This window comes from Dysidea avara, chromosome 12, assembly GCF_963678975.1.
Source record: "Dysidea avara chromosome 12, odDysAvar1.4, whole genome shotgun sequence".
Classification (NCBI taxonomy): domain Eukaryota; kingdom Metazoa; phylum Porifera; class Demospongiae; order Dictyoceratida; family Dysideidae; genus Dysidea; species Dysidea avara.
This window is the reverse complement of record NC_089283.1, coordinates 10,036,012-10,060,848: the sequence shown is the minus strand read 5'-3', so window position 1 is coordinate 10,060,848 and position 24,837 is coordinate 10,036,012. Positions and strand designations below refer to the sequence as shown.

At 37.8% G+C, this 24,837-nt stretch overlaps 7 protein-coding genes across 8 annotated transcripts; 4 read left to right on the top strand and 3 right to left on the bottom strand.

Annotated features, from left to right (window-relative positions):
* Positions 1-71: 71 nt before the first annotated feature.
* Positions 72-996, top strand: LOC136240275 (profilin-like). Its single transcript, XM_066031214.1, has 2 exons — positions 72-320; positions 589-996. Exons 1-2 carry the CDS (start codon positions 180-182, stop codon positions 868-870), a joined length of 423 nt encoding a protein of 140 aa, XP_065887286.1. The 5' UTR covers positions 72-179; the 3' UTR covers positions 871-996.
* LOC136240269 (calcium-binding protein 39-like) lies at positions 588-2,530 on the bottom strand. Its single transcript, XM_066031207.1, has 8 exons — positions 2,349-2,530; positions 2,127-2,291; positions 1,958-2,076; positions 1,740-1,908; positions 1,569-1,694; positions 1,372-1,515; positions 1,209-1,314; positions 588-1,155 (listed from the first exon to the last, which is right to left on the bottom strand). The coding sequence occupies exons 1-8, from the start codon at positions 2,457-2,459 to the stop codon at positions 1,076-1,078; spliced, it is 1,020 nt and encodes a 339-aa protein (XP_065887279.1). The 5' UTR covers positions 2,460-2,530; the 3' UTR covers positions 588-1,075.
* On the top strand, positions 2,161-4,137 carry LOC136240268 (WD repeat-containing protein 73-like). Its single transcript, XM_066031206.1, has 9 exons — positions 2,161-2,574; positions 2,620-2,690; positions 2,739-2,827; positions 2,878-2,966; positions 3,021-3,085; positions 3,134-3,185; positions 3,269-3,725; positions 3,774-3,810; positions 3,866-4,137. The coding sequence occupies exons 1-9, from the start codon at positions 2,540-2,542 to the stop codon at positions 4,087-4,089; spliced, it is 1,119 nt and encodes a 372-aa protein (XP_065887278.1). The 5' UTR covers positions 2,161-2,539; the 3' UTR covers positions 4,090-4,137.
* LOC136240270 (general transcription factor IIF subunit 2-like) lies at positions 4,052-15,073 on the bottom strand. Of its 2 annotated transcripts, none has more exons than XM_066031208.1 (7): positions 14,918-15,073; positions 5,046-5,116; positions 4,842-4,999; positions 4,713-4,794; positions 4,564-4,663; positions 4,371-4,514; positions 4,052-4,234 (listed from the first exon to the last, which is right to left on the bottom strand). In XM_066031208.1, exons 1-7 carry the CDS (start codon positions 14,996-14,998, stop codon positions 4,112-4,114), a joined length of 759 nt encoding a protein of 252 aa, XP_065887280.1. In that variant the 5' UTR covers positions 14,999-15,073; the 3' UTR covers positions 4,052-4,111. The 2 variants fall into 2 exon arrangements, with proteins under 2 accessions (XP_065887280.1, XP_065887281.1); XM_066031209.1 differs by lacking the exon at positions 14,918-15,073 and adding an exon at positions 14,741-14,842.
* On the top strand, positions 14,853-16,537 carry LOC136240272 (emopamil-binding protein-like). Its single transcript, XM_066031211.1, has 5 exons — positions 14,853-15,271; positions 15,772-15,841; positions 15,898-16,036; positions 16,173-16,216; positions 16,271-16,537. The coding sequence occupies exons 1-5, from the start codon at positions 15,089-15,091 to the stop codon at positions 16,459-16,461; spliced, it is 627 nt and encodes a 208-aa protein (XP_065887283.1). The 5' UTR covers positions 14,853-15,088; the 3' UTR covers positions 16,462-16,537.
* Positions 16,459-23,853, bottom strand: LOC136240266 (eukaryotic initiation factor 4A-I-like). The gene is made up of 11 exons (XM_066031202.1): positions 23,720-23,853; positions 23,488-23,581; positions 23,341-23,420; positions 23,237-23,289; positions 23,053-23,192; positions 19,262-19,427; positions 19,093-19,202; positions 18,900-19,043; positions 17,062-17,199; positions 16,839-17,008; positions 16,459-16,790 (listed from the first exon to the last, which is right to left on the bottom strand). The coding sequence occupies exons 1-11, from the start codon at positions 23,749-23,751 to the stop codon at positions 16,646-16,648; spliced, it is 1,272 nt and encodes a 423-aa protein (XP_065887274.1). The 5' UTR covers positions 23,752-23,853; the 3' UTR covers positions 16,459-16,645.
* Positions 23,824-24,306, top strand: LOC136239822 (EF-hand calcium-binding domain-containing protein 11-like). The gene has a single exon (XM_066030571.1). It carries the CDS (start codon positions 23,824-23,826, stop codon positions 24,304-24,306), a length of 483 nt encoding a protein of 160 aa, XP_065886643.1.
* Positions 24,307-24,837: the final 531 nt, after the last annotated feature.

The following is a 24,837-nucleotide window of genomic DNA, read 5'->3' as shown; positions in this document are numbered from 1 at the left end:
TAGTAATAAACAGTTCAAAAATCACGGGTAACCGAGCCATTTAGGTAACTATTTTCGTTATTGTGTTGACCCAGGGGGCGTGGTTGGTATCACATGTCCCGCAGCCATCTTGGTGTTCATTATATCTGTGGCTAACCATTTCTGCAGTCGGAGTGTCTCTGAAGCGTTTGTAATTCAAGATGAGTTGGGACAGTTACATCGATAACCTTATTGCACAAACCAAGGATGCCAGCGGTACCGCCCATTGTGATAAAGCTTGTATTATCGGGATAGATGGTGGCGGAGCATGGACAACAGCTGGGCACGCTAATGCATTTAAGGTAGACAAGAAATATCCCCATGTTTGCAAACAAGACCTAATGTACTGTGGTTACAAAGGTCACTCTGTAGTATATAATGTACAACGTTTGGGTGCTCAGTGTTAGCTGGGCATACGTTTATTCAGTAGCTTGTAACTAAGGTGAGGTTTGATTTGTTATCAAACGGGTTGGCATTTTGCACAGATGTTTGGTGTATTGATTTGTGTAAGGCTTCTAAGTATGAGAGGGGGTAGACCGCATTCTTTACCGCTCTTGTTTTTCTCCGCAGTTACAAGGTCAAGAAGGTCCAAATATTGCCAAGTGCTTTAAGTCAAAAGATTTCACACTATTTCAAAGTTCTGGAATCAGAGCAGAAGGTCAGAAGTATCAATTCTTGAGAGAAGAAGATGGAAAAGTAGTTTTTGCAAAGTACAAAGGAATTGGAGCGATTACTATGCAATCATCAAAGACAGCTGTTGTGATCGCTCACTGTCCTGAAGGTGGACAACAAGGAAATACAAATAAGGGTGTCAACGTCATTGCAGAATATCTGGAGTCACTGAATATGTAACTTGTAATATCTAGGCTTGCAATAGTGACTTGGCATTAATGCTTTTAGTACATACCAATTTGCACTGTATGGTGAAACAAGTTATTTAATTGTATAATTTTAGATTAATTGAAATCATTTTTTGAATGAAGTGAAAATATATTAGATGCGAACAAAACAGTACAACAGCACAGCCTTCAAATTGTTTGTATTTACAATGTTAATACTACTTAGTTGCTGGGGCTGGTTGTAGCTGTTTAACTTGTTGAATTAGGTAGGTTTTTTCATCATTAAACTGCTCATCCTCTGAGAAAAGTGAACAAAATGTATTTGCATCAAGTGAAGATTTGCTGACCCACCTGTGCGATCTGTATGAAACTTGGATAAGAAATCGATTAATTTGTCCTTGTTCTTCAATAGGATATCCAAGATCGGTTTTGCCTTGCTTGGGTTAGCAACAAACACCTGGTGGCATACAGTGAAATCAAAATGTTCAATGTTATCAAATTTTGCTTTGCACACCTTAAACACGTGAAAAGCCTCAAATTGAATGTTACGACTCTGGTCCCTCAATAGATTCATCATCAGCTTGAGGTTCTCTGGGTTGCCGATATAAAGATTCATTGTTGTAAAATTGTGTCGATCTAGCAGTAGCTCGCCCAACAGCTAAAGCAATAAAACATCAAGGTAAAGTAGGGGTTACATTAAAGAACTTGTACCTTTAAAGACTGTCGTTTGGTGACATAATTCTCAGAGTTGAGTAACCTCTGGTATGACTGGAAGATTTTGTCATAGTTTTGCTCTAAAAACTCTGCACACATTACTTTATGCTTTGTTAATAAGTCCTTTAAAACATGAGCTGAAAACTGAGCATGCTAACACTTTCTCACCTTGAAAGTGGCAAAAGCATCAGATGAAATGTCAAATGTAGAAACTTCAACATAGTCAAAAAAATTGAAGAATTCAGGGGAATAAAGAATAGTTCTAGCAAGGGTCTCATGCCTTATGCACTCCCTAAGCATAGCTCCACAATTCAAGGCTATCTCAGGATTTTCATACCTAGAATGTGGCATGTACATACCATCCTATGTTCAAAATGTTTGCATACCCTCTGACAAGAATAAATAAAATTTCACTGCTCCCTTGAATGTGTTCCACAGTTGGAGACCTGGTACCGATTTGTCGTCGTAAGACATTATTAAATATCTGGGCTACATCTTTCTTAGCCTGTTACAATTCAATGTGTCTTAAAATAGAAATGCCCAAATAATGCTCACTTCAAATTCAAGTTTATGGAGATTAGCAACAAGATGGAACAACATTTCTGTGCTGTACATTTCCTGGGCCAGCTGTGCCACTATTTCTGTCTGTGGTTCTTGTTCCCCAGTCCCGTACAGTATCGTTTTCATATGCAACAACTGCCTAGCTACCTCTTCCACAGCCTACGCGAACACACCAGCGCACATGTACAACTATATTCGATGCATCGTAACCTGTACCTTTTCGCTTTTCTTAGAACCGGCTTGCTCGGCCTTTAGGACTTGTAGAGCGTCCTTCATAGCCTTAACTATCTCCTGCGGCGTCTTCGGGTGAGTTCTAAACAACGGCATCTTCCTACTGGATGGGCGTAGTACGAAGCGAGGCGTAGTGTTATGAGTATTTAGCTATTACGCGCACCCTTTTAAGCGCTATGGAAGACGACTGGATAATTTCTAGCGTGAAAAGGTAAAGTGTATTTAGCTATTTTTATTTTAGTTGTATATCGTTCAGTTATGAATTATTGCACACATTTGATCTGCCGCAATCTGCTAGCGCTCTCGACTGGGGCAGCAGTGGAAATGGTAGGTGATTTTTTCTTCATGCGCTTGACTGTTTGAGTTTTATTGCAGTCATGTACGTGGGCGGTAGCAGTTTGGAGCAGCACAGTAATGAGATACTTGAGCTCTGTGTACCAGAAAAGATTTTAAATCCAGAAAATGTGACTTGCTCCACTTTCATGCAATCACATGTTTAATTTTAATATTCTAGGGCTTGTGCTCAAAAAGGGACTTCACGATGTTACAAGGAGGCTTCTCTTTAAAGCCGATAATTTCACTCAAACATTTGAGCCCATTAGAGTGCGTTTTATACAACTGTAATCTTATTGTACTAATTTAATTGTGTTACTCCAGCAAGCTAGCAACAGTTGGAACTGGAAATTTGGTCTGCGTATATTCTCTGAGTAGCTGTGAAAAGGGTGAACTATGACACAATTGATATCATTACTTGTACTAGAAATTTAAAGGAATGATCAAACATGTGGTTGACTTGAGAACATCTGACCCCTCACCAAATCAGTAAGCTGAGTATGCAAACATATTGATTACATTAACATAGTTGTGATATGATCTAGCTGCTGACTTGTATCATGTGTTTGCAGTGATGGCTACTTGTGTTGGAATGACAACTATCCCACAGTCATTCTTAGTGGGTGTACTGTGGGGTCTGCTGCTCTTGTGGACTTAGAGAAGAATGCTATTGTCTATCAGTCATCTGGAGAACTTGCTGTACCATTAAATGGGCTTGCATTCACCTGTAAAGGTTCTGATAATTTTTTCACACTTACTTGTACTGGAAGTATTGAATTATGGGACCCAAGAGTTAAGAGTGTTGTGATGCAACAAGAAAATAAAGATGATAGTTATTTTTATGCTGGTGTTAACTTTGCAATGGATGTGTGCGGAGACAACTGTGAAGATACTAAGTTGATGCGTGTCTCAAGATTAGATGAGCACATAGCATTTTATGATATCCGACAGTGGACTAAACCAGTCTCATCATCATTTCTACTTTGTCATGGAGGGAAGAACAATCACAACAAACACCTTTGTGCGAAGGTGAGTGATATTAGATACAGACATGAAAATGAAGTCTTCTTGCTGTAGTTTTCTCCACATCACGATGGCCTGATATCCATATCAGGTAATATCTACTGGCACGCACAGATGCATGCCATTTTCTGCAATCTATTTTGTAGGATATTCTGAAGGTGTTGGTGTCTACAAAACAGAACCAAGTCTAGATTTAATCTTTACTCACAAAGGCCACGAGGCTGAAACACATGATTGCTCAGTTTTAACCCACTTGTGGCACCCAAGTATAGCTAAACTGTTAGTGAGTACATCAACAGATGGTGCCCTACATGCTTGGCAATGGAAGCATGACAAATTAATGACAATGGAATCAATGTATAAAAAATGAACACACATGTATATCTGCTGAATCATGATTCATCTTCAGTTGATTTTGCGTAATGTCTGTACTCTGGCTTTAGTTCCCACATGTTCTTGTGAGGGTTTTTTGTATTGTACTGGCACACTTCCTGCAGAATTTGTTTCAAGTACGCCTGTAAAGGAAAATCATTTATGTAACTACATCACTTTACCACTGAATTAACACTAGCAAGTATTGTACAAATATGGTCAAAATTGAAAAGGAAACTATGGGATTTAATTTGTGTAACGGATTTAGTTTTAACTTACTGGTGGTTGTTTTGTCTTTCCTACTAAGTCCTTGAAGTTGTAGTATTGATGTTGCTGGAAGGCTGCAAATATCAAATCAAGTACAACTTCTCGATCTTGTCGTATTCGTTTTCCTTCTTCCTTTTTCTTTTCCTCATATTCAATCTATGGTGAAAGAATGTAAACATATAAACGACAATATGAATAGGCTAACATTAGCTTTGTGATCTGATACTGGTTTGTACGTCGATCGTGGCATCTCTTTCAGTTGTTGAACTTGATGTTTAGGTCTACCAGCATCTTCAATCTGTCTCCTGACAGAGTATACGTATCTAATGTCACAGTTTAAGATTTCAAACTAACTTCTTCAAATCTAGGTAAGTTTTGCTGACAATAGGTTGTACCTCGGCTCTCTGTGCTACCTTGCCTTCGGCACTAATATCCCCTATTAAAAAAAAAAAACTCAACCATAATTATAAAAATACAACATACCTGATGATGATTCAGAGAAGACACACAAACATTGTGACTGGACTCCCTGTACCAACACCTTGTGTTTGTTGGGAATTTTTATTCCATCGCCGAGTGAAGCCGCAGTTGCTTCAGAAATCGTGAAGCTAACATCTGGTTTTCCTGCCTGTTTTGAGGGTCTATACACGACATCAAATACTATGTTGACACTGCAGCTTCACTCACGATGCAATTGTCATACAACCCAGCTCATCGGATGAATGATTACTCCATACTTCTGACAAATATTTGGGGACCTGAGTAATGAGACATGACAGAAAAAAATTCATGGTTAGTTTATGCCACAAAAGAATGCTAAGTCAAGTGCCAGCTAAGCACTACATAACCCTCTGGTTATAACCAAAGTCAGGAGATTTTAACCATTACCCATAAAAGTCACAACAATGTGACACTTGTGTGTGGTTACAGATTTGCCATTTATGTGATTATTGTTTGTCATCGATAAGGAATTGTTGTAATAAAGAATTAGGGGTAGACACCTCCATAGGCTTAGTGGCAGCACTAGATCCCAGGATCAAAATGCAATCAAGGCTCTACATCATGTGATCAAGCACTGTTAAAAGATCAAGAAGCTTCCTGCATACAATATCAATGAATCAAGCATAAATATTAGCTGAAATAGAGCGATCAAGGTGAATTTATGACAACCAAATCTGATTGCAAAGACTGCCCCTTATAAAGTTAACATCAGAGGAGGCTGGTCACGCCTCATCATTCATCTCGTGATCTCAAAGGAAGGGTTGAATAATTCAACCTTCACACCTCTTAATATTATAAAGGGCAGATTGTATATCCATACCAGAGCGTCCCAGTGATATTACAAGCCTTCTCAGTATAATGTGCTGCTAAACAAGCCTTAACACAAAGAACAATGCTTGGTTGCATAATTTCGTGTCATAGGATTATGACGCGTGACCAACCTCCTCTGAGTTAACATGGTCTATTGGTCATTGTCAATACACCATTCAATATAGTGAAAGACTATTGACAAGAGTTAATAATAAGAACTCTTGCTATTGACTATTAATACATCTGAAAAACAAACAAGTATTTAAAGGGCTTTGTTTTGTAGAGAATACAGGACAGGTACTTTTATGCTACATGTAAACACTTGCACTCTACACAACACAGTGAAACTACATGCCAAAGATAGGGTACAGTGAAACACTTTTCTTTAGCATCCATTTCAAACATGTGATCACACTATGCCTGGAAGGTCCCAAACAGTTCGATCCCCTCATTAATACACGAGCAAAAGCAAATCAATAGTTTTCCCAAACAGCTAATGCTGCACATCAATAACACAGTTGACCAACCATCATACTGTGTGACCTGATTTAGCAATACCTTTGGGCACAAAATAATACATTTGTTGTACGTGGCATCTATAGCTTGTATATCAATAGTAACTGGTCTACCTTGACAGCTCTATGGGTGAAACTTTTACTGAAGACAGAGCTATTCCAATTATCTGAAGCAGCTGTAACCATTTTAGATGTACATGTATCACGGATGGTTGGTTGGGTGGGTGGTGGACAAGGATAATCATGGCAAGCTCCAGGCCAAACTATATACACATATCTGGAACTCTGTGTGCACTACAATAACACAATGCACAAAATCAATATTTTGAAAAGCAGGCAAAGCCAATAATAGCTTTCATGCAAGTACCTTCCCAGAGAGCAGCTACACTAAATGCCTATACCAGTCAGGCTCCCACTGACAAGTTTAATTGTGAAAATTGTTAGCCAGATAGTGTAGCTACCAGCACTGATATCTTTGTTCCAAAATTGTCAGTCATTAGCTGCTACAGTAGCTATATAGCCATGGAGACACAGCCAAGGGACCTGGTGTTATCAACAGATGCTTTCCAAAATCACACCCTCCTTATAAAAGCCATGGAAACCACTTGGCTGCCATTTTGATTGGGGCCTCTGAGGGAGTAATAATTAGTACCAATAGTTGCAGTTGATGGCTTCAGAGTTGATATTCCTCAGAAGGACGCTCTCAAGATAGCAGAACTGAAGTTTTGAAGCTACAGGGCTGTCTTTTCATTACTGGATGTTGCAGTACAAGTTGTGATCTTGTCCTTGTACCACGTATTGCATTGAATGTAGTTGTTAATGTACTTAGCTATGGTTTTCTACTCAAATTTGCTAGCTTTCTATATAACTAGAACAATTTTTACAGCATACGTCATGTAGGGTTACAGCTTTCATTGATAATGGACAAGAAAATAGTAGATCCTGATCCCAATAAGAAATACATACAAGCTCATGAGAAGGCCATATTTTTTGAAAGATAAAGTTGCATGGATAAGTTACCATGTAGTCAGACGAAACACGCTGCAATACATGATGTTAAAGTTGCAATTACATCTCAGCATCCATGTCATGTGATCAGGGCTTTTTGTTCGTGTGTGGCTGGGGAAGTTGGCATGTGTAGCCATGTTATTATTGGCTTGTTGAAGCAAATTATTGACTATATGTAATGATGAAGTGTAAGTCTGACCCAGAAGACAGACATGGCACAAACTCGCATTGAATCATAGCCAGTGATGAATGTCACATTTTGTAAGGCAAAGCAAAGCATGAAGAACCCAGCTGTTTGTAGTCTATATATATGGGGCAAGGGTCTCTGCAGTGCAAGAGTGAAGCAGTATAGCATAAACAACAACTGAGACTCAAAGAAGAATTAATCAAATACAAGCCAACCAGTGGATTCTTTCAAATAATTCTGCTGAGCATATGATAGTAACATTATTTGAAGCTGCTCCAAAAGTGAGTATTCTCTTGTACCAGATTTTGGAATATGAGACATAAAAGACAGACGAACAGAAACAAACAGCCAAACCTTTACTGCCATCTGGCATATGCATGTTGTCAGGTGTTTGAAATTAGCAGAGATCTAATATTGGACAAGCTGAGGGTCACACTGGAGGAAGCTCATACTTTAGAGCAAAGTACCCACTTCATCAACAAAGTGGCAAGCTGCTAGAATAGGAACAGTGACAGCATCCTGTTTTGGTGATGCACTGTTGAGGTGCTCACTTCCTACTGAATCATTTATAAAGTCTTTTTCAAAGTTAAAGATTCTGCCTGCCCAGTTGAGCCATGGATGCTACAATGAAGGCTTGTAACTTTTATACCGCACAGACAGGGTTTACTATACGTATTTGTAGATTAGTTGTTAATCCTTTGCTTCCATGGCTCGGTGCTTCACCAGATGCTGTAGGAATTGATCCATCACAATCTTCAGTTGAACTGTCCAGTCCAAATTTTTTGTATAATAGCAAAGTCACTCTGAAACATAATCATAAGCATTTTTATCAGGTACAAGGACAAATGGCTTTAGCCAATGTGATTTCATGACTAAATGCTCGAGAAACTGTTGATACTAAATAGTGCTCGGCGGTATTGAAATTTGAATACATGATATTAGTAACAGGAAGATATCACAGTATATCGATACATAGCTAGCTTGTTATTGTAACTATTGCATCATTTCTTGGGCCTAGTATGAAGCAATATGTATCCCAAAAACCAAAAATATATAGTTCAGTACAAGTTAGGCATTTGTTGTAATGTGAGAACCTCAAGTTTTTGACCATCAACAATTGGGTAATTAAACACCAAAGGCTGGGTTAAAATCCTATACTGGTATTCATTGATATACTGGTATTTCGATATATCAGTTATCAAAGAATGTCACGGTATGATAATCGGTTATGATAATTTATCACGATAAACGGTATTACCGGTATATCGCAGAGCACTAACTGAAGCGATTTGCTAGATCTAGCTCCTTTAGATTTAGTTATAAGCAGACTAACACTAACAATAATTCATCGACTTGGCTTAAAGCATTCGGACATCCTACGGCTGTTGAGTCTGCATAGTCCCTCCACTTTGCCTGACTAGGTTTCAATACATCATTTATCCTCTGCCAACAGTAAACAATGGTTGTATACAATCACTGGACTGGACTAGTGGACTGGACTGGTGGACTGGACTACTGAACTCAGTTTTTTTTGTTTGTTTTTCATTTTAGCACATATTTGGGCAACTGGTTGTAGCTATTGCTACATTCATTGAATGTAAAATATGCAGGTGAATCTGTCTACTTGGCACTGTCTGTTATCTTAGAATTGTGTGCAATTCTCTCTCTCTTGGCATAATGTCCATTTTGAACTTTAAACTATAATTACCGCATGTGACTTCTGTTTTAGATTTGTTGACATGCAAGAACTATTAGAACCTCTGTACATAGCTGAAGCTGGGCAATGTTGACAAGTCTGGCATGATCACATCTTTCTTTTGTTTGTGTGTGGGTTTCTTTATGTGTGGGGGAGTGGTCTAACTACATGAGACTAACATACTTGCAACCAGTTGCCCAAATATTTGGTTTAAAAAGGGAAAATACCTGAGTCCAGTCCACCAGTCCAGTCCAGTGATTGTGTACAACCGTAAACAATATTGGATCGTTTTCCTCCTGGGCTTAAATAATCCAACAGCTTGTAGAGTACATTGGTTGATGGTAATCCTGTGTAACCTTGCAGATTCCTCAATATTTGAATAACAGGTATGAGAGTTCAAAGCACAAGCAGTAACATACAGCAGAATGATGTGGATGAAGGGTGCAGTTGCAATCAGTATGTACAGTCCAGTACCTAAAGAGGGAAGTTACTGAAGCTAATGAAGAAATCAGAAGATTAAAAGAGCAACTTGAAGAAACACTAAAGCACCTTAAAGAAGTGCAAGATATTATAGCTAAGCTCCTGAATGAAGCAAGCGTAGAATCACTAAATGCTGGCAGCTAGCTGAGAAGCGAAAAATTTGTGAGTGACTCAGTTGCCTCATCATCAGGATTATGATGACCAACTTTTCCACAGGAAACTCTTATTGTTCTTCCTTACTTTGTTTACTGCTGTGATACAGATCTTCCTTCAAAGATCTGTACTTGCTCCAAAAGTTAAAAAATCCTTATATAGGCTCAATATGCAGTGAACATATCTTGGTCCACTGTCCTAGCTGAACCCTTATTTCTTTACCATCAACAATGACAGTTCTGTAATCTCACTTACAACAGAGAGGAATGCAGCAGGTATGGGGCATTGGAGTGAAGCACAATTGTTAGCTGCATTGCACTATTGTACTGTAGTACTATGTTTCCATAAGCCCCAATCAAAATGACAGCTAAGTGGTTTCCATGGTTTTTTATGAAGAAGGTGTGGTTTTGAAAAGCATCACATGTAAGCTTACCATGCTGCCAGTAACACGTACCTGCCTGATACTGAAGGATCTGATAAACATAAGAAATTCAGAAATGCATTTTGGCAGGACAAAAAATTTTTAATCAGAAACATCATCACACTATTCTGTGTGCTACTGATAGTGGGTTATCAAGTGGCCCTTCATGGGTGCCTCACCTGATGCCAGATAGACTGTGATAACAGAACTCTTGACATTAGACGCCCTTAAACATACTGATATATCAAATGCTATTGAAAAATATTCAAGACAACGCATTAAGGGAAAATGGACTGGAAAACTGGAAAGTACCACTGTAGTGTATACACATGTAAACAATCATTTGTGATGATGGAATATTTACTAGGCCTAAGCGATATTATCGTTTTAGCGATATATTACAACTTTGAAAGTACCGATATCGTTATTAACTATCGTGATACCATGCCTGTACATTATTGTCATCTAAAAATCCATTTGTTATGCAGTACCAGCCTTGTAAGTCATACCCTGCAGATGTGAACACCATAACATAACCTCAAAGCATGTGTACAAACTGTTACTGTAAACAAGGATGATAGTGGCTAGTTTGATGCTACCTTTATGGACTTCCTGCAGGAATACTGAGCAATACACTATGTAGCACCAGCTATGATTGATCTATTTGTAAGTATCATGAGCTATTCAGTATCATGAATAGTGACTTTAGTATCGATTGTGATACTAAAATGGTAGTATTGCTCAGCCCTAGTATTTACTGGTTAAATGCCACACCTTCAATAGTAGCAGCACTTGAGTAGTGCTACAATCAATTTTGAAAATAAGGGCTTCATCAAGCATCAAATGGTGGTCAAATTTGAATAGTCATTGCATTGATTTTTAGAACTAAGGTAATAAATGCCATGGCATTTAACCAAGTGAATATATGGTATTCATAATTTCCTGTGTCTGTATATTTGCCAAATATGACGAAAGGAGTTTACAGAAAAAACCAAAGCAAAAGTTTTTATTACATGAGAGATCCAGCTCACAAACTACCACTACAAATATGCTGACAAGACTTATGATAGCTTGCAATACCCTGGGCTGCTGCTTATGAATGGTTCACTTCAGTTATTTTCCCTCCCTAAAGAGAAATGTTGCCCTGACTAATGATAGTCAGTTTGTAAAGGAAATAATTGCAAGTTTGCTAATGTACTTTACTACATAATACATTATTACGATTTTGGTGTGGCTGTCTAGCAACAGAATCTTGAGGCAATACCATTAGTTAGTGCTGTACCTTGTATCCAGAACCTCCTCCAAAGTACAATTATAGTAACTGCCATGAAATCAGGAAAATGAAAACATGATAATGTAAGTAAAAGTTAGTTGGCAGTTTGCTATGCAGAAATTGAAAATTGTCTAGTAAACAAATGAGTACTGTTGGCATTTGGCCTCGCTCTATTGAGAAGGCAGCCATTCCATGGGCCAAACAAGAGATTAGTGGGTGGTTTGCATGTTTTCAGTGTTGGTACCAGAGTGCTGCTAACATTTTTTTTCCAACCAAGAGCCTATAAGCACCGAAGGGACACTTATGAACTCCTTTGTTTCTGAAGACAGGGTGATTTAACAAGACAAATGCTGATTTTGCAAAGCTACCAGCTTGTCACTAGTTCAGGAGGAATCCTGGAACTCTTACACCGTACAGTGGGCAGCTACCAAAGTCCAAAGTGCATACTTGTGTGTAGTGATCCATGCAAAATAACATCATTAACTTCTTTCCAATCTCAACTGGTAACAAAATCAGATTTTTTTTTTTTGGTTTTTCCATTCCACATCACCGATTGTGCACAACTGTTCTGCCAGGGAAACTAGGCAACTGATTGGTTCACTGTCATAACAAATTTTCATTAGTTTCCAGAAACAAAGTGACAGGAGCAGATCTTCTCATACTATAGTATGTTCACGTTGAGCTGAATCCTCAAAAACATTTAATAACTCATGGATGCAATTACACACGATCTTGAAATTTGGCTCATTTGTAGTACTGCTTGACCCGCTAAAAATATTTCAAAATGTTTTTGTTCAAATGTTTGACATAATATTTACGGCCAATCAAAAATTTCACAATATATTTCCTATGGGGAAGCCATATAAGTACAGTGTCCATTACAGCCTTTTCCCGAACTTGTAATGGAACCAAACTGTATGTGTCTGTTGCTGACACTTTTGCTGTTACCAATAATCATCTGGTTGGCTGAAATGTTAACTCTGTTGAGAAAAAAATCCACTTTTAATTTTTAGCTGTTTTTCAGGACGTGAACATACTATACAACATCTATATTTTTAATGGAAAAGGCTACTGTTCTGGCCCCTTATCTTACTAATGAACAATCCCAACTGGCGTGATAGCAATGAGTGTGACCAGCATACCCAAAATGATGTAGAAATTACAGTGATTTGGTTATCACTCTATTTGTGTTCGCTAGAACTTGCAAGAAAAAATTAAGGATTCTAAGGAATCACAAGGGACTAGGCTAACATATATAGACTGCAAACATATTTGGCAAAACACAAAGCAAAACACTCTTTTATTGCATACTGTACCAACTGTCAGTTAACAAAGGATAAAACTGGCAAGATGGATTCACACTTTAATCCATACAAGATGGATATAGACTGACAAGATGGTCAAGACTCAAGAGCAGTTCAAAACCTACTGGTATTTTCATGAGGACTTATGATAGCTTGTAATAATTCCATGCAAGAGGCCTTCAGTTGTCTTCAATATCAGAAGAGAAATATTTCCCTGACTGCTCAAAGCTATGATAGTTGATTTGTAATGGAACGACTTGTAGTGAACTGATTTTTGGTATGTGATTTGCTAAATAATACTTGTATGATCATATTGTACATCTACTTGGCTGCTCACATCATTTTGGTTCTTGTAGTGGGGGCATGTGAAAACACGAGCTCTAACACTTAACAATTATTGCAACTGCTTTGCCATCTTTAAGAAATTTAGTATGGTCAACCCTGAGTCAATTAATGCTACAGATGTTGTTGCAGAGTACTAGGGTAATTGGCCAATAGGGAATTGAGAACCAACAGCAGGAAAACAAAACAACAAAATTTAAATTTGTCCATGAAACATACTTACTCATGCAGCAACATCTCCATTATGCTATTCTGTGAGCAACAATCACTTGTAGATGACAACTCTGTGTAGTACACTAGCTTCCAAGAACATTTTGACAAGACTACACTGGCCAATTTTATGGGAAGCTTTTCATGTAAATGACAACTGTGTGTATACTTGTACAGGCAGCCTGAATATATTTGGCAGGATGGTATTGTTGTAATAGAGCAAAACTGTTTCCAATAAATTGCAGAATAAAAACGTATCACAGCCACAGTATGGCTTTCGAAGGAGGTGAAGTTATATTGTACAGACAGTGTAAACACTGAACAATGGCTAAGCAGGATAAAGCCAGGTCTTTAGTAAGCAAGATGGTCTGCTGTTCCAATGGTCCACCAGATATTCAAATTAGGCTATGTTTTATAAAAGCACGATTGGTGATGATGTGGTGCTACTTACATACTCTAGAGAAGCTGCATGTACTGCTATAAATGTGTGGAGAGTTCCCTTTTGTAGGAGCACATTGATAACAGCATGCTCATGTGCTCAGTACAAGTACGTATGCATATACAACCATACATATTTCCTATACCTTCCCTCCAAGCTTTATGGGAGATAGAAAAAGCTTATAAATATATAAATTCCTATATAAAAAGTCTGCATGCATATAAACACTATACCAGTTATAATGAACACCTCATTGCCAGGTTGGATTGATTCCTTGTCCTTTGGGACTGGTAGTATTGTGGTGGTGGGACTTGGTCTGCTGCCTTAGGCGGCTCTGCATAGGGCCCAGAGGTAAGGAACTGAATCTGGCACTCAGCTGCATATGAACCGTCTGTTCCTAATTAATTTGCTCCCCATTTGTGTCTCACCATATACATAAAAATGTTCAAGGTGAAATTTTTTTTGGAAAATTTCAAAGATCACTTTTCACCTACGAAAATTTCCCCCCCAATCCAGCAATTATACAAATAATTACTGCCAAGCTATGAAAGTTTTCCTCCGAATCTTGCCATAGTCGTTCATCTACCGACAGTTTTCTACCTCTAAACTTTTTACATATACTGTAATGTGGTTAGCCTCTTCTGGAAGCATGTTGGTGGTCCGGAAATCCCTCCATAATGTACTGTTTCAGCTGTTGATAACTGCTGTCTTGCCTGGCCTGTTTCCATAGCTCTTGCAAATGATTACTCTCCAAATCTCTGGTGGACATCTGAACTCAGCAGCTGAGAACTGCCCTCTGCCAATTATTACAGGGATGCCAACTGGGCTCCGAGAGATAAAACATCTAGGGCCTGATTTGTCGTCCCCTTAGGCCATATGCTTTAAAATTAAATACCATGTGCAAGCGCTGTAGCCTTGGGCTTTCTATCTTGTCGGAAGTGCAACAAAATAGAATCCAAGGAAGTGCAAAAACAGCCAGGTTTTTTTGCTCACCCTGTTACATATGACACTTTAGCGCTCACACACTATCAAGATACACATACATTTGATAGTTATCAAAATCTCCCGTGTTTAACCTGTGTCCCTCCAACTACAGTTGAGTCCACCATACATGTATTCCAATTTCACACTACATTTTTCTTGTCAGCTAATGGAAACACGTGATAGATTCACGTGTGCACGTCAAATGGGTAAGTAGTGTTTACAATATTACGTGTTACCTTCAACAACCATACACCTCTGCCAGCACTTTCAGTGTCCAGAGATCTTGGTTTAACGTGGTAGTCTTTTTTTGAGGACATTATTAGCAGGTGGACGTTATTTAGAAAAATGATGGGACTATTTAGAACAAAACAAGTTAAAGTCTCACGTGAAATTTGTGTGGAGTGACCATGGAGGGTGCACTATCCGAGGCGCTTACAGAGAACGCGATCAAGTCGTTGTGTTACGCTACAGTGCAGTTTGCAGTATCTGTGATATTGACTGTGCTGATAGTTCGACTGACCAAGCTGTCATTTGGTGATAAGATAGCTGTGTGGTGGAATTGCTATGATGTTGTGGTACACTTTACACTTGTAAGTGTTTCTAGTTGTAATATTAAAGCTATATGATTGTGAGTGCTCTTCCTCTTTGTTTTATGAACACAATTGTGTTTGGATGACTTGATTTTCAGAGCTATAGAACTACCTTTTCCCTGTACAGTAGCTACTTTAGGTGATGCAAAATCTGGATGTTGTTGATTGCCAATCACAATTTCCAGAACGAATTTTCCCCACTAACACTACTGGGAAAATGGCAGTCTTGCCATGGAAGGCAAAGGTCATCTGTGGTTTACTGTATTATGTGAAAAAATTCAAGATGGAATAGTTCATAAATTGACCATAGCTATAGATCTATGATTATACAACTTCACAATGTAGCAATTGAATAGTGAATGTCTAGCTATGGACCTTTTTCTCCAAATTTCTACATGCTTACTCAATTGCTGATATACAAAACTTTGTTTATGTGTTAAAAACAATCTATAATTTATAATTTGTTTACTGCAGGATAGGTGTTTGTTATTTGTTTATAGGAGTCAGCTTTTCTGTATTTCTCATTGACTAGCTCAGTGGCTAAATCTGAAGGATTCTTGGCCAATGTTTGTAAGTTGTGACAATATATATATATATTAAAGGTAAGATGTTCTTCAACTTTTCAGGGAAGGAATATGGAAAGGCAGATTCACGCTGGGATCATTCAGATCCAACTATAATATCATTGGAATTAGTGACAGTGGTGTTATGTGGACCCCTGTGTATTCTACTGATTTATGCAATTGTCAATGATAAACCATATAGGTGCTGCCTATATAGCTGGAATTTTTTTTTTACCTGAAACACAGAAAAATTTTTCTGTAGTAATGCAGTTTTTTTTTTAATGCTTTGTAACTTAAGCTTTGAACTCATCCTATTTTATCACCACCTTTTCTTGTAGACATTTCATTCAGCTAACCATTCAAGTATGTGAACTCTATGGAGGTAGGTTGATTTGTGTGTGCATGCATATCATATAACTACTAATTGATATTGCAGGATGGATGACATTCTGTCCTGAATGGGTAATTGGTAGTCCAGCATTAAACACCAGTAACCCCTTGTTCCTGTGGGTCTACCTGTTTTTCTTCAACTTCTTATGGGTCATCTTCCCATTGTATCTTGTGTGGCAGTCGTGGAAAGCCATCATTCAAAACCACATTGCCGCTGCTAAGAAGAAAGGAAAGTAACTGAAAAAATCACTTGATAGACATTTGTGTGCTTGTATTTTTTTGGTTACAGTTTAGGATTAAAATCTTACAACAATTAGTGACTATTAAATATATGTTCCTAAGGTGCTAACAAAACACCTTTCACCAACAATGTTATTAAGATATTAGTTCGGTGGACAAGCTGGCGAACAGACAACGATGGTTAGATGAGATCGGCCACATTCATTGGCATTTCATCAATCTGTGTATTATAGAAGGTCTCGATGTCTTTCAGCATACGCTCATCATCGCGTGTGATAAAGTTTATGGCCACTCCCTTACGGCCAAATCGGCCACCACGACCGATCCTAAAAATAAATGTATAATAATGTTATATATATGTATTATTTTCTTACCGGTGGATGTAGTTCTCTCTATTTGCTGGCAAGTCATAGTTTATTACTAGCGAGACTTGTTGCACATCAATTCCACGTGCCAATAAATCAGTTGTAATCAGAACTCGTGAAGACCCTGAACGGAATTCTCGCATGATAATATCGCGATCTTTCTGGTCCATGTCTCCGTGCTATAGTCAGTGATTATAAGGGTGTGCATTATTTGGGTGTGGTATTGGCTTACCATTGCTGAGACTGTGAAGTCACGGGAGTGCATTCTGTCTGTTAACCAGTCCACTTTTCGTCTGGTATTTACAAATATAACTGCTTGAGTAATGGTCAGTGTTTCGTAGAGATCACAAAGGGTATCCAATTTCCATTCCTGTATCAAAAATTCAGTAATTTAACAATACTTAAACCATTGCAAAACCAAATAGCGCTAGTTAAGATCTAGATACCTATACGCTAGTTTATTTGTGTTTTTTTCAAGGGCACAAAAATTTTTACGGGGAAATTTACCCTATCCTTTTTTGGTGGGAGATTTTTTTTGTTTTGCACATTGTCATATAGTCATACGAAGTGGAGACTTGCACATTTGTGAAGAAATTTACATTACTGCAAATGGTTGAACACTAAACCCTGTCACAAGAAAACTTCCAACACATGATAGTTATGATGGCTTGGTCCCAGGGACCAGCAGAATTTTGCATTCTTCACAATGTTTATGCGTACTCTAAATATTCCTGCAAGTCCCATTGTATAGTCTCACATGACTAAGCCAAACACAGTATCTGACATGATGGTATATCAATTATAGGCGTCTACTTTAAAAAGGGTCTGATCTGCTTAGCACTCCAGCCACATGAGGGTATTAATGAATTCTAACAAATCTCTCATTGTATTCACCTTCATGTGCCAATGAGCTGCAATTGTACAGAATATTTTCTTGTACAAACTTAGTAGTAAGCTAGTATACTTATTGTGCAGCAAGTGGCCAGTTGGCTGTGTTAACCAGTCAAAACTCTTTTCAGAGGTGCTTAAATAATAATTAGACAGGGTTCTACAGGTCCTGAATTGTGAAGCGAGGGTGCAATGTACTACAGGGTTCAGGTCACCAAATTTTGTAGAACAATAAGACAAGAGCAAGGCACAATGGGATTTAGAGACTACATTTTCAGCCAATCAAATTTCAGTATCAAAGTCTAAATTGCTATACAGCAAGGCACTGTGTGAGGCACCATGATAAGAAAACATTCTGGTCATGTGAGACTAATTAACCTAATGGCTACTTATAACTCATCATTTGGGCCATAGCATCTATTGAATACTTTGAATTACTCACCCACCCAGAAACCATAACCGCATGAATATACACCAATAGATGAGGCCACCAAAACAAATAATAATCCCCAAATTCAAATCGTTATATACACTTGGAAACGGAACCACCCCCCAAGGAACAAATACTCCCCCATAGGTATTATTGTTCTTGTCAAAATAAACTTAACCCATCTGCAAATGGTTGAAACGTTCCCCACAGCCTACTATATTTGGTCCCCATCGTTGCTGTAATACACCTAATAGCTTCCTTTCCGCCAATGTAATAAAAGATACAATGATTTACAGAGATATCTGGTACTGTCCCCGGGTCCACTATTTACACCAACCAACCCAGTTACACTGTAGCAATGTTCATGGCAGTTGGCCACACTATCTTAGTGGCATGTGCTATGAAATTGTACAGCTAGAGTTCTTTACCTAATTGGTATATCAAGTCAGTCAAGGCTCAATATGGACATTTAGCCGACTTATTAACAGCAAACACTTTTAGCTAACAATTTGCTAGGACTTGGCACATTTTTAACAATACCATTTTGATAAATGCATTGACTTTCTAAAGTGAGAACAACTCTGATATTATTCTGTAATTACTTTGTTCTATCTGCTGATGCACTTACAGATAGAATCAAAAATTTCAATAGCTTTCAATTTGCAAAAATTTAGAAATTTTTCCCACAAAAAAGCAATAAGTATTTAGAAATACAATGGCATACATAAATAAAATCCACTTTTCAGTTTTACCTCCTTTTCCACTTGCACGTAGAACTGTTTGATACCCTCCAATGTCAACTCTTCCTTCTTCACCAAGATACGGATAGGCTCGCGCATGAATCTCTTGGTTACCTCAAGAACGTCTGTAGGCATGGTGGCCGACAATAGTACTACCTGTGTGGCTTATATATAAAAGTCCAGAAGTTTTCATAATGTAAGTCACCTGTATGCTTGATGGTAGCTTTCTAAATACATCGTATATCTGATCTTTAAATCCTCTGGAAAGCATTTCATCTGCTTCATCAAGCACAAAAAGTTTGATACTCCGAGGATCTAAAAATTTAACACACACACGTACAATCAAAAATGAATTACAAAAAGGATGAAATTACCAAGTGATCTTCTTGAAATCATGTCAAAAACTCTCCCAGGAGTTCCGACAACAATTTGTTGGCCCATTTCCAACTTGCGCTGATCATCCCGTACATTGGTGCCACCAATACAAGCATGGCATTGTACTTCAAGGTAGTCGCCAAGTGCGATCACCACTTTTTGAATCTGTGGTAAACAATTACAATATAGTAGAACTATAAACAATGTTCTGATCACTCAGAAACTTGGCTGGGAATTTGACAAAGCATAAATTAACAACCAAAAGTTGTGAATAGAATTAAAAACATAGGTAATATGGCTAACCATTAACCGTTATGAATACTACGTGTTTGAATATTTTACATTGAGATTAGACCCTTACTAATTAATTTACAGCATACAAAGTCATTGGTATTTTGACTAACTTATAAGCATCATCAATTTATTCTTCAAATATCATACAAAGGACTAGTATGTTTGTGAAGTGTACACCACGATGCATTGCAGTCTATAGTTTGTATAGGTGGGTAGTACATCCACATGCAGAAATTTGGGACGAATGTTGAAATTTACCTGCAAACATTTGCTAATAAAATGTCTGAACATTCAAAGCTTTGGTATTGGCTTTCAAGTTACAGGTTTTCTTCATTATGCACATCCTTCTTAAGTTTTATCTTTCTCATCTTATTTAATAAGTTTGTAAACATTTGGAAATGCAAAGCATCACTGAATGGCATGATCGATTGATTGCAAATAGGCGTGTCTGCTACACTGTAATCATGCATAGGCAAACACCAACAATGGCTAAAAGGATGTTTTCCTATCACTTTATAAAGTGTTTTAAGGCTACGACTACACTGCAATGGTTTAAAAGTGGGTGTGGCACACAAAGATCAACTGCAAAAAGACAAACATCAATCGTGCAAGATGAATAAGCAGTTGCAATAAAGATAATGACATATTTGTAATTCTTTTGTAGGCTATGAGTGCATTACAAAGCTCGAAGGATAGTTTCAAATTCGATATTTACTTAACCTTCGAATCCACAAAACATTCGAAGCTTCGTCCCAGCCCCGGCAGGATGCACATGCACAATACACTACACACTACATACAACAGAGAACACACACCATAACTGTACGCACAAACACAAACGGTGGTACACAGTACAGACAAACACAGCACCTACCCACACACCATATTACACCTCTACATACACCCCACACAATTAATAAGCGACCAATACAGCTACTCAGCCAATACCAAGAAATACCATAAATTACATGCCAGCCTTTGAATACCAATGAAGACATACTAAAATACACACAAGCCCTTCCACATAAAAATTTTAAAGCTCACACAAATTTCTCAACTATTTCATGTGGTCAACATTAAAAAAATGAACCTTACTAAATTGTTCTACCCACAAGATGACCTTTTGTTACAGGTCATAACACTAACAGTGTACATGTGTGTTTCAGGGTGGTTGTGTTGACAAGGTAGTCTTTTAAGTCTGATTTTGTTAATTACACAGCAATTTAAGCTAATATATGGAAGGAATACTACACATGTTATTTGTGGGCAAGCATTATGAGCCTTATCCACAATGACGTTTTATGACATCACGAGAATAAAAATGGCCGCGATAGTTGGGGGACTGTTATACAGGCGTCTATGGAGATAAAGTTTCTATCGCTCACATTTCAGCTAGGCATGGAGATATCGACCATTAACCGGCAGGTATGGTTATGAAGTACCAAAAGCTATTGTAAACGTACACTATTTAGAAAAAAATTTGAAACGCGACAAAAACTCGTTTATCGTAATATCTTATATAAAACTTGACTGTTCCTGTTGTTTAGAACTCGATATCTTCTTTTCTGGCCGAAATATGAGCAATTTAAAATTTTTCTCCATAGGCGCCTGTATAACAGTCCCCCAACTATCGCAGCCATCTTTATTATCGTGATGTCATAAAACGTCATTGTGGATAAGGCTTATTGCAAGATGCTTTCATTCATTTCGGACATGGAACAACTTGCTATGGTTGCTATTGGCAATATTAATATTGCATGACACCAGCATTGAGACAGAAATAGTACATCACCTCAGACTGGATGGAGTGTATACAATGTAAAATGTTCAATAAAAGTCACAGCCATGCTGGGGTAGCTGTTTGAATATAACAATTCTTTAACAGGTATTGGCGATGAAAAAAGTAGAGCTACCTTGTGGTTTGGGAAAGTCTAATCTATAAGCTAATATTATGCTGCAGTAGATTAACAGAATAAGTAATTATGTATATTTTAGTCTCAAAGGTGCCCTAGTATTATTAGATTATTAGGATTTCAAACCTGAGTATAAAGGAATCATATACTACATCAAAGAAAAGGATGGTGCCAACTGGCAAGCAACATTGTAACGCTTGCCCACCCTCCCTCCCCTTAAATTTTAAGCAGCAGCTGCATCAGAAACAGTGATTAGCTTTTGAGGTATCTTAGAATACACCAAAAGCAATCTGTGAGAAATACAAATATTTCCAGGGGTGCACAACCTCAAACCTCTCTAAATGCTGTGTGTGCACATTAACCTATTACAAAATCATCCCACTTACTCTTATAAAACTTTATCCCCCTTCCCTGAGTCATTTCCTAGCTAGGTGAAGGCCTGCACAGTGTTCCATACACACTGTATAAAAACAGTACGAGAAAGCCCCCTGCAACCAATTTGCTTTTACTGTATATGAAGCCATAGTACAATCAATTATTACGAATGATTTCCATTTTCTTCTATATCTAAACATCATAGCCAGCACAAGAAGTGATTGTCACACTACCAATGAATTCTGTGCTTTGTAGTGGAGAAAATATGGAACACAAAGGACAGAGATAAGTCCATGATACATGTTTGTAGTTGCCACAATAAATTTAAATAAAAAAAACAAAGGCTCAAGCAACATACGTCAAATGGAGAAGAAATCAAGCCTGTAGCATTTTCCATTGTTGAGACTGAAGGAATCAGTCAGTAAAAGAACTCTGTTGGAACCGATCAAAACCATTTCAAGTAGCTTTGAAGGCATGTTTGGGCTACTAACCGATACCATTAAGGAAGATGATGTTTTTTGATTAAAATCTACTGTACTAAGTCAGTATGGTAAAAGTATTACATGTTGCACTGTACAATTACATTGTACAAATGCAATTATGTGAATAATTGGTGACATCATGGTAATAGGCCCTCTAAAGTACACCAGCAGAAAGGGTTAATTATTGGTTAATTATTTATTACTCCACCACAGATCACATTTTAGATCCTTTAGAACCAGTCAAAATACATGCAGGCTTTATGCTTTGCTTTTACTATACGGATATCTCTTAATATAGCACCATATTGCAATACCATATTGTATACAGTGGAGATAATTTTATTACCAAATACACACTCATGTGATCAGGACACTACACAATAGCACAATAGAACACTGGTATATTCCATGTGTAGTCTACACTGAACTCACATGGGTAACATGTGAGCAAAAACAGGTCAATCCATACATAATGCCTGACTGGACATAAAATTGGTGAACTTCACTTCCATGGGGATGGGATGTTGTTGTTAAGTGTTTACCTAATTCAAAAGGCCATTTATACATACATTTGCACATACACACACAATTGCATGCACGCAGACATTGAAAGTGAAGCAATGAGTGTGTAAAAGGTTCATTCAAAATAAACCAAAAAAAAATTTGTTGGGTCAGAGTAGTTGCTTACAGTAACAAATACACATAACAATTACAAGGTGAACAAACCTGTTGAGCAAGCTCTCTAGTGGGTGCCAAGACAAGCGCCTGGCAATTCTTCGAAGTGATCTCCAATTGTTGAAGAATGGTGATGACAAACGTTGCTGTTTTACCTGTACCCGACTGAGCTTGGGCAATAACATCACGTCCTAAACACTACATATTAAATAGTTTGATAATATACAACACCTACCCTTGATACATGGGATAATAGCACGCTGTTGGATGGCAGATGGTTTCTCAAATCTAACCACAAAGATATGTTACTTATACCATAAAGATTTGTAAAAGTCTTACCCGTATGCATAGATACCCCTCAGTAACTCTTCCCTCAAATTCATATCATCAAATTTCTCTACAATTTCTTCCCAATTAGACTAAACAATGACAAATATGGTAGATTCTTCATAAATATCGAGTTGGTACTTAATATAATCCACTAACCTGGATGTCCCCACTCGCGTCCAATCCAGCTAAGGCATGATCTTGTGAAGGACCTCCTTTGGCGCTTGAATCGAACGAACCCGAATCTTGAGACCTGCACACGTGGCACGTAACCGATTGTTAAATCGCCGCACCACCAACTGAGCGACACAAATAGTACTTTACATCCATAGAATATCACGATGATCACTACAAACTGTTAAGAAAATGTTCACACAACAAACAGACCCACCTGGGCTCGTCATAACTATCTCTGGCAGACATGTTTCGCAAAAAAGAACCGTGAGGGTAGCACGTGGCACATTTATGCGCGCACGTGATTGCCCCGCCAACTTGATGGAGGTCAACGAAGCGGCATGTGATAAAGCGATAGAAGGAGCATTCAATATAGCGGATGCAAGCAAGAAAGGTTACATAACTCGTAAAGACTACAAAATAGCCGTTACTGCTTTGTTGGGATACAAGCCTTCGAAATTCGAATGCGATAGAATACTGAGCGAACACGGATCTTCTGAAGTTCTTGAAGATGGTTCTGCAGCCAAAATAATACCAATGAAAACTTTCAAGGCTCTTATGATCCCAAAAATATACCAAAGAGACAGTGATGAATTGATAAGACAGATATTTCTTGCATTGGACATTCAGTGTAGAGGATTTCTGACAATTGAGGAAGTAATTCAAGGATTTCATGAAATCATTCCTACAATGCCACAGCATCAAGTCAAGCAGTTTTTTAAGGAGATAGACCTTGATGAAGATGGACGAATAAGCTACAAAGACTTTGAACTAATGATGAAACAACGAAAATTGTTGAAGTAGAGGATCCCATAGCTACTACTGAATGTGAAATGATATAACATGGTGTGTACTGAGAAGAAAATAATAACTCTCATTTTTTCATTACGTACATGAATTTGGGCTAATGGCTATTGGTTTTTTCGACACTGCACTTTAACATGAAGTTGGATATTAGAATTTGAAACTACGTACATATATACGTATATATATACTACAGATTTTGATTAGCTTAGTGATGATGAATCCTTGATCACTTAAGGTGTACCATCCACACTATAATTTGTAATCTTTCTTGTATGTACATGAAACTAGTGCATAAATTGATGTGTGATTTTGTTTAAGTGAGTTATAACGTCAAATGATCTATTTGTAATGTGGAAATGACTATGTGGAAGGTTAAATGGTCAATTGGAAGTCTGGTAAGCTCTCTATTATGACTGCATTGTTCTAGTTTGTTTGCTTTATTTTTACATGGAAGCCAGAGTATGCTTGTTACAAAAATACTTGTTTTCTGGCCACTGTCATGTTATTTTAGATATCAAAAATATACTT

Bases quoted from the DNA above. Each gene is read 5' to 3' on its own strand.
- LOC136240275 (XM_066031214.1), top strand. From the start codon at position 180: ATGAGTTGGGACAGTTACATCGATAACCTTATTGCACAAACCAAGGAT. The intron at 321-588 runs GTAGACAAGAAA...TTTTCTCCGCAG, and splicing joins GGCACGCTAATGCATTTAAG to TTACAAGGTCAAGAAGGTCC.
- LOC136240269 (XM_066031207.1), bottom strand. From the start codon at position 2,459: ATGCCGTTGTTTAGAACTCACCCGAAGACGCCGCAGGAGATAGTTAAG. The intron at 2,077-2,126 runs GTGAGCATTATT...GAATTGTAACAG, and splicing joins TCCATAAACTTGAATTTGAA to GCTAAGAAAGATGTAGCCCA. The intron at 1,695-1,739 runs GTGAGAAAGTGT...CATGTTTTAAAG, and splicing joins ATGCTTTTGCCACTTTCAAG to GACTTATTAACAAAGCATAA.
- LOC136240268 (XM_066031206.1), top strand. From the start codon at position 2,540: ATGGAAGACGACTGGATAATTTCTAGCGTGAAAAG. The intron at 2,828-2,877 runs GTGACTTGCTCC...TTAATATTCTAG, and splicing joins AGATTTTAAATCCAGAAAAT to GGCTTGTGCTCAAAAAGGGA. The intron at 3,811-3,865 runs GTAATATCTACT...TCTATTTTGTAG, and splicing joins TGGCCTGATATCCATATCAG to GATATTCTGAAGGTGTTGGT.
- LOC136240270 (XM_066031208.1), bottom strand. From the start codon at position 14,998: ATGTCCTCAAAAAAAGACTACCACGTTAAACCAAGATCTCTGGACACT. The intron at 5,117-14,917 runs GTAACACGTAAT...CTCATTACTCAG, and splicing joins GAGGTGTATGGTTGTTGAAG to GTCCCCAAATATTTGTCAGA. The intron at 5,000-5,045 runs GTGAGTGAAGCT...TGTCGTGTATAG, and splicing joins GGTTGTATGACAATTGCATC to ACCCTCAAAACAGGCAGGAA.
- LOC136240272 (XM_066031211.1), top strand. From the start codon at position 15,089: ATGGAGGGTGCACTATCCGAGGCGCTTACAGAGAACGCGATCAAGTCG. The intron at 16,037-16,172 runs GTGCTGCCTATA...CTTTTCTTGTAG, and splicing joins GTCAATGATAAACCATATAG to ACATTTCATTCAGCTAACCA. The intron at 16,217-16,270 runs GTAGGTTGATTT...TTGATATTGCAG, and splicing joins AGTATGTGAACTCTATGGAG to GATGGATGACATTCTGTCCT.
- LOC136240266 (XM_066031202.1), bottom strand. From the start codon at position 23,751: ATGTCTGCCAGAGATAGTTATGACGAGCCCAG. The intron at 23,193-23,236 runs GTAGGTGTTGTA...TGTAGTGTTTAG, and splicing joins TATTATCCCATGTATCAAGG to GACGTGATGTTATTGCCCAA. The intron at 16,791-16,838 runs GTAAGAAAATAA...ATTTATTTTTAG, and splicing joins AGAGAGAACTACATCCACCG to GATCGGTCGTGGTGGCCGAT.
- LOC136239822 (XM_066030571.1), top strand. From the start codon at position 23,824: ATGGAGGTCAACGAAGCGGCATGTGATAAAGCGATAGAAGGAGCATTC.